Source organism: Myotis lucifugus, unplaced genomic scaffold, assembly GCF_000147115.1.
Source record: "Myotis lucifugus unplaced genomic scaffold, Myoluc2.0 scaffold_311, whole genome shotgun sequence".
In the NCBI taxonomy this organism is placed as follows: Eukaryota; Metazoa; Chordata; class Mammalia; order Chiroptera; family Vespertilionidae; genus Myotis; species Myotis lucifugus.
In genome coordinates, this window is record NW_005871359.1 from 204,971 (window position 1) to 218,260 (window position 13,290).

General features: G+C 51.8%; 1 protein-coding gene across 4 annotated transcripts in view; it reads left to right on the forward strand.

Moving 5' to 3' along the window:
- PGPEP1 (pyroglutamyl-peptidase I) overlaps positions 1-12,924 on the forward strand; it is a 14,594-nt gene extending 1,670 nt beyond the window's left edge. Inside the window, exons 2-5 of one of the 4 annotated variants that reach the window (XM_023764000.1) lie at positions 654-2,366; positions 8,116-8,232; positions 9,132-9,364; positions 11,893-12,924. In XM_023764000.1, the coding sequence (XP_023619768.1) occupies positions 9,159-9,364; positions 11,893-12,085 (399 nt within the window). In that variant the 5' untranslated portion in view covers positions 654-2,366; positions 8,116-8,232; positions 9,132-9,158 and the 3' untranslated portion in view covers positions 12,086-12,924. Of the gene's footprint in view, positions 1-653; positions 2,367-7,171; positions 7,273-8,115; positions 8,233-9,131; positions 9,365-11,892 lie in introns of those variants that run through there. The other 3 variants (XM_023764001.1, XM_023764002.1, XM_023763999.1) reach the window with 3 other exon arrangements.
- The last annotated feature ends 366 nt before the right edge of the window (positions 12,925-13,290 follow it).

Consider the following 13,290-nt stretch of genomic DNA (forward strand, 5'->3'; position numbering starts at 1 on the left):
TCTTTCTTTCTTTTTTAAAGATTTCTTAGAGAGGAATTTTTAGAGAGGAAGGGAGAGGGAGAGAGCAAAACATCAATCTCAGAGCGAAGTATCGATTGAACCTGGTTATGTGCCTGGATAGGGAATTGAACCTGCAACCTTTGGGTCCGCGGGGTGACCCCAGCCAACTGAGCCACACCAATCAGGGCCAGGGCCATTCTTCATCCAGTGGTAACTCACAGAGTGCCTACGGCCCCCTGCATTTCCAGAATGGGGGAGAGGCCTCGCAGGAAGACGTGATAAAATAATTGTACGTTGGGTCAAGGACAGGGGAGGAAGTTGAGAAGAGAGTAAGACCAGCCTTTTCCAGAGCAAAGGGAGGCCACTGGCCTTTTGCCGGGCATGGGAGTCACATGAAAGGACAGAAAAGAACACACAGCTTCCATTAAGAGCAGACAAGTGTGTCGGGGGGCGGCTCTGAAGCTCCACTGGGTGTGCCCCAGACCTCAGGACAGCCCCGCCCACCCACCCACCCACCCACTGCTCCAGGTGGCAGCTGCTCCTGCTCCTGCAGCTCCCTGCTCTGTCCTGGGCGGAGGCAACAGCCTGACCCCGGCAGACTAAGAAGGGCCACTCTGCGGTGACATGCTGCTTTTACTGTTTTGTTTTTTCAGGGTTTGGTCCTTTTGGGGAGCACACCGTGAACGCCAGCTGGATTGCAGTCCAGGTAACTCGGATATGAAGGGTAGGCATCATTCTTGGGGCTGGGCTCCCCCTGGCAACATTTGGCACCAAAGAAAGGAGGAATCTACAATGAGAACATTCCTGTGACGCTTCCTATGAAATATTTCAGTCTGACGTACACATCTTCCCAGCTGGCAGCCGCTGTAGCGTACGTGTGTTGAGCGCTGCTCTGGGCCAGGTGTTTGCTGCAGCCCAGCACTCCGAATTTCCCTCATAACTGCATGGTTCCGAGCAGTTATTCCTGCACCCACTTTACAGATGAGGAAACGGAGGCCTGGAGAGAATTATCTGAAGCCACACAGCCAGGAAACTGGAACGGCATTGCCTCAGAAGTGCTCCACGCCCCAGCTTTGTTTTGGGGGGGACCAGGCAGGGATATTGGGGGATGTGTTAGCCTTGGGGGGTGGTACCTCCTTGCAGCTGAGGGAAGAGAAAGCTGTGTATATTGGGGGTGGGGGCGTCTTTCCTGCTGTCCTGAGCAGGGTGTCAACTAGTGAGCCTTCCAGTTTCTTTGTCAGAGGGGGCATTTGGAGGGGCAGACTAGGAAACAATGGGCAGAGAGAAAGAGAGAAACATTTTCTCCTTATATAAATCAGATCTGCAGAGACCGGAGCCAAACTCCAGTTAATCCTAGCCCATTAGCTGCTTGATTTAAAGCATTGCGTGCTTTCCACTCCAGAGCCCTGAATTTGGAGAAAATTTCAAGTTGAAACTTTGATGGGTCAACCCCTAATTGGAGCGCCCCCACCTTTTTTATCACCCCTACTCCAGACCTCAAAAATCTTAGCACCTTTTAAAAAAATTATCACCCAGGGACGGGGTCCCCGGGACCCTGCAGATGGGAGCATGTCCGAGCCCTTGCTCAGAGCACCCGCTCCCTGGAGCCCCAGACAAAAAGGAAACAGCGTGTTTCTGAAGACTTGTGTGTCTGGCTTTGTGCGAGTTTCAGACCGGAGCCTTCACGGGGCTGAGTGGACACAAAGCCGTGTGTCTGGATTCCTGGGCCCCAGACATGATCATCTGCATCTAAATAGGAGAAAAATCAATTAAACAATCTTTGGAAATCCCCCCTCCCAGCTTTGGGACTTGGAGGGGGGTGGGAGGATGGCTGCTTTTCAGGCTGCTGCCTGAGGGGAAATACACCTTCTGTTTCTGTTGCTCATCTCTCCAGACTGGCCTCTGGAGGACTTCCCATTTTCTTCCTCAAGTTCATGAAACAAGAAGAGATTGTCCACTATTCCCCAGCTAAAAAGACACCAGCCTGCCCAGATCCGATTGTTTCTCTGTGTGTGTGTTTTTTTGTTTTTTTTTAAACTGGAGTGGTACAGATAACCTCTGAGTACCCACACTCGTATAACTCCATGGAATATTAGCACGTGCACCTGTACGTCACCTGCGTCTGGATCAAGGTTTAGAACGTTCCAGCCCCGTCTGCCCCTCTCAGCTACCCGCCTCCCCAAGATGCAAACCTCTCTGCTGCCTTTATTGCCACCACGTGCGTCTTGCCTGGGCTAGAACGCCGCTTGCCGTGCTTGTCCCCACTTGTCTGCACGATCCACCCAGGGGTTGCTCGGCGCTCGCGTGGGTTCTCGTAGTTGCCCTGGAGAAAAGAGAGGTGCCCATGGAAAGAGTGCAGCTGTTGGGTAGGTCCAATCGGTACCTCGAGGAAATGGGCCTCGAGTGTGCTTGGGGTGGTCCAAGTTGCAGGAACAGTTGTCTGTCACCTGAGGCTGAAGATGGGGGCTTGGCTACAGAGTGGGCGGCGTCACTTTCTGTCCCAACTGATTTTTCAGAAGCCCAAGGTGCCATCTGGAGAAGGCACCTCCTTCCCTCTCTGGACCAGCTGACTTCTCTCCCTGCCTGTCTCTCCTCTTCTCTCTTCACCTTTCTCTCTTTATACCTGTACCTCTCTCTCCCCCTCTGCCTCTTTCAGTTTCTCTTGGCCTCTCTGTGGGCCTGTCTTTCTGTCTCTCCCCCTCTCTTTACATCTCTCTCCATCTCTGCTTCTCTTTGTTTTTCTATTTCTCTTGGCCTCCCTGTGAGTCTCTCTGTCTCTCTTCCTTTCCTACCCCATTTCTCTCTGTCTTTTGCTCCCCTTCTTTCATGTGACCTTCCTTCTTCAGCCTTAGGTGAACCTCACCACCCACGGCAGGAGGTGGGAGTTCTGGGGACTGAGGGGTGACCCCACACTTTGGTCTTTCCCCAGGACGGGGCTCCTCTGCACCTCTTGCAGGGGAGGTGGATTTTCATGCACCCCGTCTCTCCCCGGTGGCCCGGGGCACCAGCTGCATGTCTCTTCCTTGGAGGCCCAGGCAGGTGTAGGTGTCAAGGGCCGGGACCCCTGGCTTGGGGCCGTCTGGAGCCCTCCGTGCCTGAGCAGCAAGGAGGAGCCGGGTCACAGTCCCTTTGACATCACAGGACAATGACTGCCACAGCGCGTCTAGACAGACCTGCTAAGGCTATTAAGCAGGGAACAAAGAGGGTCTTTGTTGTGGGGTCAAGGGAATCGGTCAGACGCGTCCGAGCGGTGGAGTCTTGTCAGGTAGACGGGGTATAGACAATGCTCCGTCTGGGACACCCGGCCGTTCCCTTCCCTTCACGGAGATGCTCGGCACTCGCTGCGAATTGTTGTGGGACTGGGGGTGTGCTGCCAGCCCCCCAGGAGAACCAGTGGGCCTTGTCGGAACAGAAAGTGTTTAGAAGCAAAGAATTGCGCGAGATCACTGGCCGCCCACCTCTCATAACTTCAGAGGAACTTAATAGCTGCTCTTTGACCTCCGTTACCCTTTTTAAAATTGGAGAATAATTTGCATAGAACGACAGGTACTGATCTGCAGTATCCGCCTCACTTCGGAGAAAAGTGTTCATGCCCACATCTCCAAAGCTCCATTGCTGTCCACCTAGAGCAGCGGTTCTCAACCTTCCTAATGCCGCGACCCTTGAATACAGTTCCTCATGTTGTGGTGACCCCCCAACCATAACATTATTTTTGTGGCTACTTCATAACTGTAATGTTGCTACTGTTATGAATCGTCATGTAAATATCTAATATGCAGGATGTATTTTCATTGTTACAAACTGAACATAACTAAAGCATAGTGATTAATCACAAAAACAATATGTAATTATATATGTGTTTTCCGATGGTCTTAGGCAACCCCTGTGAAAGGGTCGTTCGACCCCCAAAGGGGTCGCGACCCACAGGTTGAGAACCGCTGACCTAGAATGTTCCCTCCTGCCCTCCTGTCTCCCACTGCCCCCTCCACCCCCCCCCCCCCCCGTCCTGCCCCAGGGACAGCTGCCATCCTGAGCTCGGTCACCGTAGAGGAGTTGTGCTTGGTCTTGAATGTGTGGCACAGCCTCTGTGCCCCAGTGTGCCAGCTGCTTCTGCTCAGCCTGCTCTGGTGCAGGCGGGCAACTGGCTCTTTTCCGGATTCCCCCTCCTCCCACTGACAGTGGCATTCGGAGACTTCAGGGTCTGCTCCCTAAGAATAAGGCAGCAGCGGCGCTCCCATCAGGGTCTTTGCCAAGAGGGGGATGGCTTGCTATGTGTGCATATTCTTTGATGGGGGTTTTTCTAGTTCAGATTTTTCCCCCAGTTGGGAAGGGGCTAGCTCGGCACCCAGAGAACATGAGGAACTCAGGTTAGATCAAGAGGGTGACTCGTTCTGTGGCTCCCGGCTCATTTTCTACCGCTAAGGTGTGCGGGCACGTGGCATCGCGCTTATGCCGGAGAGGAGGGCAGAGAGGGTTTGCAGGGAGGGGCTGCCCAGAGCCGGGCGTCCGGCCTTGGCACATCCCATGTCATGGGGGCCACTGGGAGGGTCTCTGTCCCCAGAGAGGATCGTTTGGATTGGTCACTAATCAAATTAGTAGCATCCCTGATCTCTGCCCTCAGAGGCGATGCCACCAAATTGGCTTGCTTGGGCTTGTGAGGGGCTCAGTTTGGGACAACTTACTGACTGAGACTCTGAACAATAAGTCCTCACTCAGCCTGAGAAATGGATTCTTTTAATTTCTGTACTTTTTTCTTTTTTTAGAGAGAGAGGAAGGGAGAGAGAGAAACGTCAATGTCTGAGAGAGAAACATCGATTGGCTTCCTCCTGCCTGCCCCCTACTGGGGATCAAGCCTGCAACCTGGGCATGTGCCCTGACCTGGAATCGAACCCCAGACCTTTTGGTGCATGGGATGACACTCAACCAACTGAGCCACACCGGCCAGGTCAATTTCTGGGCTTTAAACCTATTTTCTGTTGCCAGAAAAGGCTGCCAGGGCGCAGGAAGAAGACACGGGGTAAGGCAGGAAAGTTCCAAGCAGTGAGGACAGGAGGGTAAGAGCAGGTGGGGTCATGGTTGGTGGGGTGTGAGGATGGATGAGGTGATCTACCCTCGGCCAACACAAAGCCTTTGCTGGAGACGCCTCCCCACCTGTGCGGAGAGGAAGCAACCGTCTTTATCTCCGTTCAACTAAATTTTTGACAAGTTATAAGAATCACACAAAGAAGTCTTTTTCATGCCCAGATTCCCCAATTCTTAGTATTATATTACGTTTGCTTTTTCTCTATAGAGAAGTAAATAAGAAGATAAATGTAATTTAATTTTTTTTCTTGACTTCTAAGCCATTTTTTATTGTGGTAAAATATATATAATGTAAAATTTACCTCAATGATTTTTTAAAGTTATTTTTTCCGTTGACGTTTTTATATATGTATATTTTTATTTCAGAGAGAGAGATAGAAACATCAGTGGTGAAAATCAGTGATCGGCTGGCTGCCTCCTGCACGCCCCACACTTGGATGGAGCCTGCAACCCAGGCATGTGCCCTTGGCTGGAATCGAACCCGGGACCCTTCAGTCCGTAGACTGATGCTCTATCCACTAAGCCAAACTGGCTAGGGCTCAATGATTTTTTTTTTTTTTTTTTACTTATTATTGATTTCAGAGAGGAAGGGAGAGGGGGAGAGATGAGATAGAAGCATCAATGATGAGAGAGAATCATTGATCAGCTGCCTCCTGCACGCCCCCTACTGGGGATCTAGTCCAAAACCTGGACATGTGCCCTGACAGGGAATCAAACTGGCAACTTTTCTGTGCACGGGATGACGCCCAACCAGCTAAGCCACACTGGCCAGGGTGGTGTGATATGGTTTTAGATTCTGCCTTGGGGGTCTGGAGGCTGGGACAGTGTGGGGCAGAACGCAGTGGGACTTGGTCTCCAAATCGAGTTGACAAACAAAATTCAGGTGTATCCAGCAAACCTCAAGCAAATGGTGGTCTGTCCGTTTGTGTGGCCATAATAATCACTTCCGTGTGTAGAAACTGGGTAAATGTTTATGAAATCGGGGAGCTGAAATGGTGGTCACAGATCTGAAACCTCCCTCGCTTCTCAGGGGTTTGACGGGGTGGAAAGCGATCTGGTCAGGTAGGAGCCCTGATTGCACGCTGGCCAGCACGTGCCTGCTCTGTCTCTGCACCTCAGATCCTTAGCGAATGTCTTCTCTGGTCCCATTGCACAGTCAGTCCAGAGAGTGGAGGTGTAGACGGAAGGGGAGCTCGAAGAATGCAAATACGGATGACCACGAAACATGATTGTGGGAGAAATGAAATATTTTACAAAGTTTCTCTTTAGTTTATTTTAATGTTTTAAAATCCATTTCAGCCCGGCCAGTGTGGGTCAGTGGTTGAGCATTGACCTATGAATCCGGAGGTCAAGGTTCGATTTCTGGTCAAGGCACCTGCCCGGGTTGCGGGCTCCATCCCCAGTGTGGGGCGTGCAGGAGGCAGCCGATCGATGATTTTTCTCTCATCATTGATGTTTCTTTCTCTCCTTTCCTTCCCTCTCTCTCAAATTAAGAAACACATATTAATAAAGACATATTTTTAAAAAATAAAAAAAATAAAATCAATTTCACGCAGAGCATAACCCCCACACCCCCAACTGTCCCAGCAACAGCCTGCAGCTCACTGTGCGCCAGGGTTTAGGGTGCAGGGATGCACTCTGCCCTCATCTGTCCAGCTGTGGGATATCTCTGGGGGTCCTTCCTGGCCCCACAAGTCACCGGGCTTGATGAGAGGGAAGGGGTTCCAGTTCCTGGTGTTGGCATTTGCGACCCCCCCCCCCACGCCCCCACACACACACCCATCATGCCCCACCCACCCTCCAGGTGCCCTTGTTCCCAGGTGACCTGCTGCACCCTCTTTGGGGAGCAGTTTGGAATTATCTGTTAGTCAGGAGAGGCCTGCTTTCCCAGGCGTCAGATGCCTCTGGGGTAAACTGCAGTGATTGGGTGTGGCGTTGGCAGCAGGGATAGCAAGGTCAGGCGACCAGATAAGGAAATCCAGAAGCCGGGAGGAGATGCAGGAACTCACCTGTGGCAGATTCCCTGAGGCCGGTCACACAAATGCCGCACCTGGGACCCGCCCACGGCCCCGGAGAACGCCCACTGGCAGCAGCATTTCCAAACCACTGCATGAGATCTGAGGACAATGTGAACCAGCTCGACTGATAATCATTATTTGGAGTATTAATTCTACTATGAAGAACGCCCAGGTCTTCATATTGAGCTGAAATCTTCATCCCCAAGTATCTCTGCCCCCCTCTGGGTGCCGGGCTGGCCGGGTCGGTGTTCCTCCAGCGAATCTGGTTCTGGGCCTCCCGCGCACTGTGCCTTGGGCTGGCCAGGTGGTAGGCTCCGCCCACAAGGAGTTCACGGGCAGACCCTTGGTGGAAAGCATCAGGGTTTCCCCAGAAAAGTGTGTACGCAGTAACCCTAGCCCTGTTTGTATGTACACAATTCATGATGTTCTTAGAACACCTCCTGCCCAAGATGGTTAGAGCGCCCTAAGGAGTTGGGAAGCCCCTGCATGTGTATGCTGAGCTCCTGCTGTATACCACCCACCAAGTCTATGCATAATTCTTATCAGGTGTAACCAGGGAAAGTGTAGTAACAACAGAAACAGTAGTAACAGTGGCGACATTATTTGAGCTTCGCTTGGAACTCTTAGTGTGAATTTGTTCATTTAATTCTTATAAGCACATTGTGAGGTAAGTACTTTTTTAGTCCCCATTTTACAGATGAGAAGACTGAGGCTCAGAGAGGTTAAGGAACATGCCCAGGGTCACACAGGCAGGGTTCAAACCCTAGAGCCTAGCTCCAGAGGCTGCAGCATCACACCCCTGCCGCTCATGGACGGCAGATAGAGTTCGAGGCGAGTGGGTGGGGGAGGGGATGAGGGGAGAGCTTTGGGGTAGACCAGCCCACTTGCCTACCCACTCTGCCCAGAGTCAGGACACCCGCCTGTTTTCTGAGGGTCGGTCGGTCAGTTTATTCCCACGAAACACCTTATTGCTGTGCTGCCTAATGCTCAGACACCCCCTGTCCCTCGATTCCAGGAGCTGGAGAAGCTGGGCCTTGGCGACAGCGTGGACCTGCACGTGTACGAGATTCCCGTCGAGTACAAGACAGTCCAGAGGCTCATCCCCGCCCTGTGGGAGAAGCACAGCCCACAGGTGAGTGGGGCAAAGGCAGGTGCTTCCTTATCGGGCCCTGGGATGGGCACCCCACCCCGGGATGGTGTATGGAGCCTTGTTCCTGCTTCCATCACATGCAGTTAACATTTTAAAAAATCATTGAGACGTTTTACATTTTTTTTTGGTGCCCAAACCCCCAAATCTGATCGTTTTTACACTTGACTGTACATCTCAGTTTGCACCAGCCGCATGGCAAGTGCTCAGTAGCTGCTGATATTTTCAGTGTTCACATAGTTTCGTACAGGGCCCCGTCTGTGTGTAAGCATACACACCAGTAATTGATGGTTGAAGTTACACTGTGTTCAGTTTGGTATCCTGCTTTTCATAAATATTTTATCATGAGCATTTAATCACCTAGGTCATTAAAAATTCTCCCTAACCATTATTTTAATCGCTGGGTAATTTTTAGTAATTAATATAACTATTCTCTTATAATTGGGCCTGCTACTTGTTTCCATTTTTATAAGTAACACGGAAGTGAGCATTGAAAGACTATTACATGTTTGATTATTTTTAGGCTACATTCCTAAAAGTTATACTTGGTCTTTTGCATTTGGCAATATGTCTTGGAGATCATTCCTTAATAGAACTGCTTTGGGCATTTTAGCAGCTACACAGTAGTAGTTCATAATTTATTTAACCAGCCCACACAAATAGCTAATTACGTGTTTTCCAGTATTTGATTGTATTAAACATCCTTGCACGTTTCACTTGGCTTACCTTTCTGCAGCAGTGACTATGGGGTCTGTTCCAGCAGCAAGAGGTCAGACACAGTGTCACCCCAGTGGAGCCCAGCAAGGCTGCCACCCCCTCCTTGACCTGAGGGCCCCCCTGGTCCCAGGGACAGACCCCGCTAAGCCCGGCCTGTCTGTCTGCAGCTAGTGGTGCACGTGGGCGTGTCGGGCATGGCGACCACAGTCACCCTGGAGAAGTGCGGCCACAACAAGGGCTACAAGGGGCTGGACAATTGCCGCTTCTGCCCCGGCTCCCAGTGCTGCGTGGAGGACGGGCCTGAGAGCATCGACTCCATCATCGACATGGACGCCGTGTGTAAGAGGGTCACGACGCTGGGCCTGGATGTGTCCGTGACCATCTCCCAAGATGCCGGCAGGTAGGGCACCGAGGGGCGGGTGTGAGCGGGGGTTCCCTCCTCCGCTGGCCCAGGCTGGTGCTGAGCCAGCCAAGTGTGTTGACTTTGGCCTCTGAGGGCTGAAGGCTCACCATTCGTAAACCACAGAACAAAGGATATACTCTTAACAGGTCACACCGATTCTGCTTCCGGAACTCATTACGCATGGATCTGCCCCTTCCTCCCACCCCGGTCCCTGCCGTCTCCCATCTGGATGCTGCTCCAGCCAGCTCCCTGCTGTTCCTCCTGCCAGTCCTCCCCCAAGCAGTCTATTTCTATACTAGTTTTCCTGCCGCTGCTGTAACAAAACCACACACAGAAATTTATTCTCTCCCAGTTCCTGAGGCTGGACGTCCAAAATCTAAGGGTCAGCAAGGTCTGTTCCTTCTCGAAGCTCTGAAGAGAGTCTGTTCCCTGCCTCTCTCCTGACCTGTGGCGGCGGCCAGCGGCCCTTTGCGTTCCTTGGCTTGTAGATGTGTCACCTCAATCTCTGCCTCTGTCTTCCTATGGCCTTTTTTTTTTTTTTAAATCTTCACCCGAGGATATTTTTCCATTGATTTTTAGAGAGAGTGGAAGAGAGAGGGAAAGACAGAGAGAAATATCGATGTGAAGGAAACACATTGGTTGGTTGCCTCCTGCACGAGCCCCGACCAGGGAGGAGCCTGCAACAGAGGTACATGCCCTTGACTGGAATGGAACCTGGGACCCTTCAGTCCATATGGCCTCCTTATAAGGACACCGGTCATGGGATTTAGGACCCACCCTAGTCCAGTATGACCTCCTCTTACCTAATTTCATCTGCTAAACCCCCATAGCCAAGTAAGGTCTCATTCTGAGGTTCCAGGTGAACATGAATTTGGAAGGGAGACTGTTACAGGTCTTTTATAAATTTAGGTCAGATGATGTCTCTTCCTTGCTGAATCCTCCCTAAAGCTCCCACTGCACCTGGAATAAAATCCCAGTCTCTCCCCACCATCCCCAGGTGCTATGTGGTCTGGCCCCTACCCACTCCTCCACCCTCATCTGCCTCCACTCTCTCCTTACCCATTGCATTCCAGACCCACAAACCAGCCTCCTCCTGTCCCTGCTCACTCTAGCCTCAGGGCCTTTGCACTCACTGTAGCCTCCGCCCAAACTTGCCTCCCTCCGACGAGGCCTCTGTCAGGTCTCAGCTCCAACATGTTGCCTCCTTAGCGAGGCCTCCTCTACCTCCCAGACCAAGCTGTGTCCTCTGTTCCACTCCCTCTCAGCACCTGGCACCTGGATTTCTCAACAGGTCTCACACTTCTCCATCCCAAAGGCAGCAGGTGACAAATTCAGTTGACTGATGTAGGAGTGACTGAATTTCTTATCCGTCTCCTTTTAAAACCAGTTTTAAGTTGCACAGACAGTTCTAGGCTATGTTCTCATATGTTCCCATTGTGAAAAATTCTCTTGCCCTCTCTCCTTCCCCCGAGTGACCCCTCTGTTAAGCGAGAGACTTAGATTCTGAGCCCTCCTGTCACCTCCATGTCTCCGTACGTGTCTAGAGCACTCGGCACGCTGCTTGAGCATTTTGTCCTGTTTTGCTTTGCGTTTATGTGGATGGGGTTACGTGGCATGGAGTTTCCCGAGCACTACCTCCCTCGGTTTCACTTATGGACACACGACTGGGTCTTCGTGAGTTCTCCGTCTTCCTCTGGATCTACCACACGCCTTGGAAAGGGTTGCATAGTTTTCCACCGTGTGGATAAACCACTCTTCTGTCAGCGGACCTTTAGCTTGTGTCTTAGTCTGTTTGAGTTGCAATAACCACATACCACAGACTGGGGGCGCTTGTCAACAACAGAAATGTATTGCTCCCCGTTCTGGAGGCTGGGAAGTTCAAGGTCGAGGAAGGCCCTCCTCCAGATGGCTGGCTCCTTGTATGTCCTCACACCGTGGGAGGAGCAAGAGAGCTCTCTGAGGTCTCTGTTAAAAGGTCACCAACGCCATTGACGAGGGCCCTCACTTCTCAAAGACCCCACCTCTTAATACCATCACATTGTGAATGAGGGCTTCAACATATGAATTGTGTGTGCGGGGCAGTCGGGGGAGGACGGGAGACACACACACACACACACACACACACACACACAAACATTCGGACCCTAGCAGGTTGCTTCCTGTTGTCCTATGTTATACACACACTGCAGCGAACACCTTGTTTATCTTTCTGTGCAGCTGGCTCCTGAAGGTAGGTTCTAAGAACTGGAACCGTCAGTTTGTAAAGACTGTGCCTTCGTCATTATGCGAGCCTGCCAAAGCGCCTTCCCCTGGGGCAGTTCACGTCCAGCACTGGGAGTTCACAGGTTGTTTTTTTGTGTGTTTTTTTCATTTTGCCAACCTGGGAAGGGAGAGCAGTATTCCCTCCCTCTTGAGGATTTCTGGTGGGATTGGGTGTCTTACAGGAGGTGTGGATGGAGGTGTGGATGGAGGTTAGTCTGACTGTGTTTTGATCTCCCGCCTGCCCCCTATGTCCTGCGGCTTAGGTACCTCTGTGACTTCACCTACTACACCTCTCTGTACCAGAGTCACGGCCGCTCAGCCTTTGTCCACGTGCCTCCGCTGGGCAAGCCGTACAACGCAGACCAGCTGGGCCGGGCGCTGCGGGCCATCATCGAGGAGATGCTGGGCGTCCTGGAGCAGTCGGAGGACAAAATCCACTGTCGCCACGAACACTGAGTGCCACCCGGGCCTCCCAGGCCTCATCCCACCAGGGACCAGGAGGAGGCAGGCTTTCAGCCGGTGATCTGATTCGGATCAGATATTTCTGTTTACTTACCTCCTCTCCCTTTTGATCTGCAAACGTGCTGATTGATTTGAAGGGGCTGCTGAAGAATGTTTCTGTTTCCCTTGGCATCTGGGGAGGTGGCCGTGATGTCCGGAGACCCTTGGGTGCAGATTTCCGAAGAGAATCCTGATTGGGGTTATCTCCACTCCGCGATCCCACAGCTGGGCCACCTGTGCCCCTGCTCTTGAGGGCTCTGGTGACGGGTTTCGGAGTCCCCTCCATCCCATCACTGGTTTTTCCCAACCATAAATCCTCTCCGAGAGTCTGCCCTGACCCATGTCCCCACAGCTTGGACAGCCGTGGGCTATGCTGTGACTTCGTTATTTTCAAAATTCTATTCTCTCTCTCTCTTTTTTAAATTAATTGTTGAGAGAGAGAGGAGGGGGAGAGAGAAACCCTGACTTGTTGTTCCACGTATTTATGCACTCTTCGGTTGCTGTTTGTACGTGCCCTGATGGGGGATTGAACCCGCAACCTTGACATATCCGGGCGATGCTCTAACCCAATGAGCTACCCGGCCAAGGCCTTACTCTCTTTTTTAAAACAATAGTGCTAGTTTGGGCACAGAGTAATTTATATTCCCTTTGGTTAAAACACAGGCTTTAGTCAACAACAAAAGTGTCTTTTCTTTTTCCTGGGGTGCAGCCCCTTCTGCCTCCTGTGCCGAGCACTGGACCTGCATCTTCGTTTGGGGACTGACATTGACCGTGCTTGGGTTTGGAGACTGGGGGGGGGGGGGGGGGGGACAGGAACGGGGGGGACCGGACCCCAGAGAGTGGAGACCCTTACCTTCCCCTTGAAAAGACAATGAGAATGTCCTGCTAGAGGTGACACACACTGAAAAGTGGGGTTTGGCACGGCCTCTCCAAACCTTATTTTTTTTTTTTTCTGCATCTCAATTTGGGGTGGGACCTCTGCACTGTACTCCTGGCATGGCCCCAGCCCAGGTTCGAATGCAGAGTAAGCACTTTTTTGAGTGCTAGGTGCAGCCCCTAAAACATGGCTGTCCAGAGGAGTTTGCACAGCCCCGATGGGGACTGTTTTTGGAGCAACACCCTCTCCCGCGAGAATCTGTCCTCCCTCTCCTGGGAGGCTC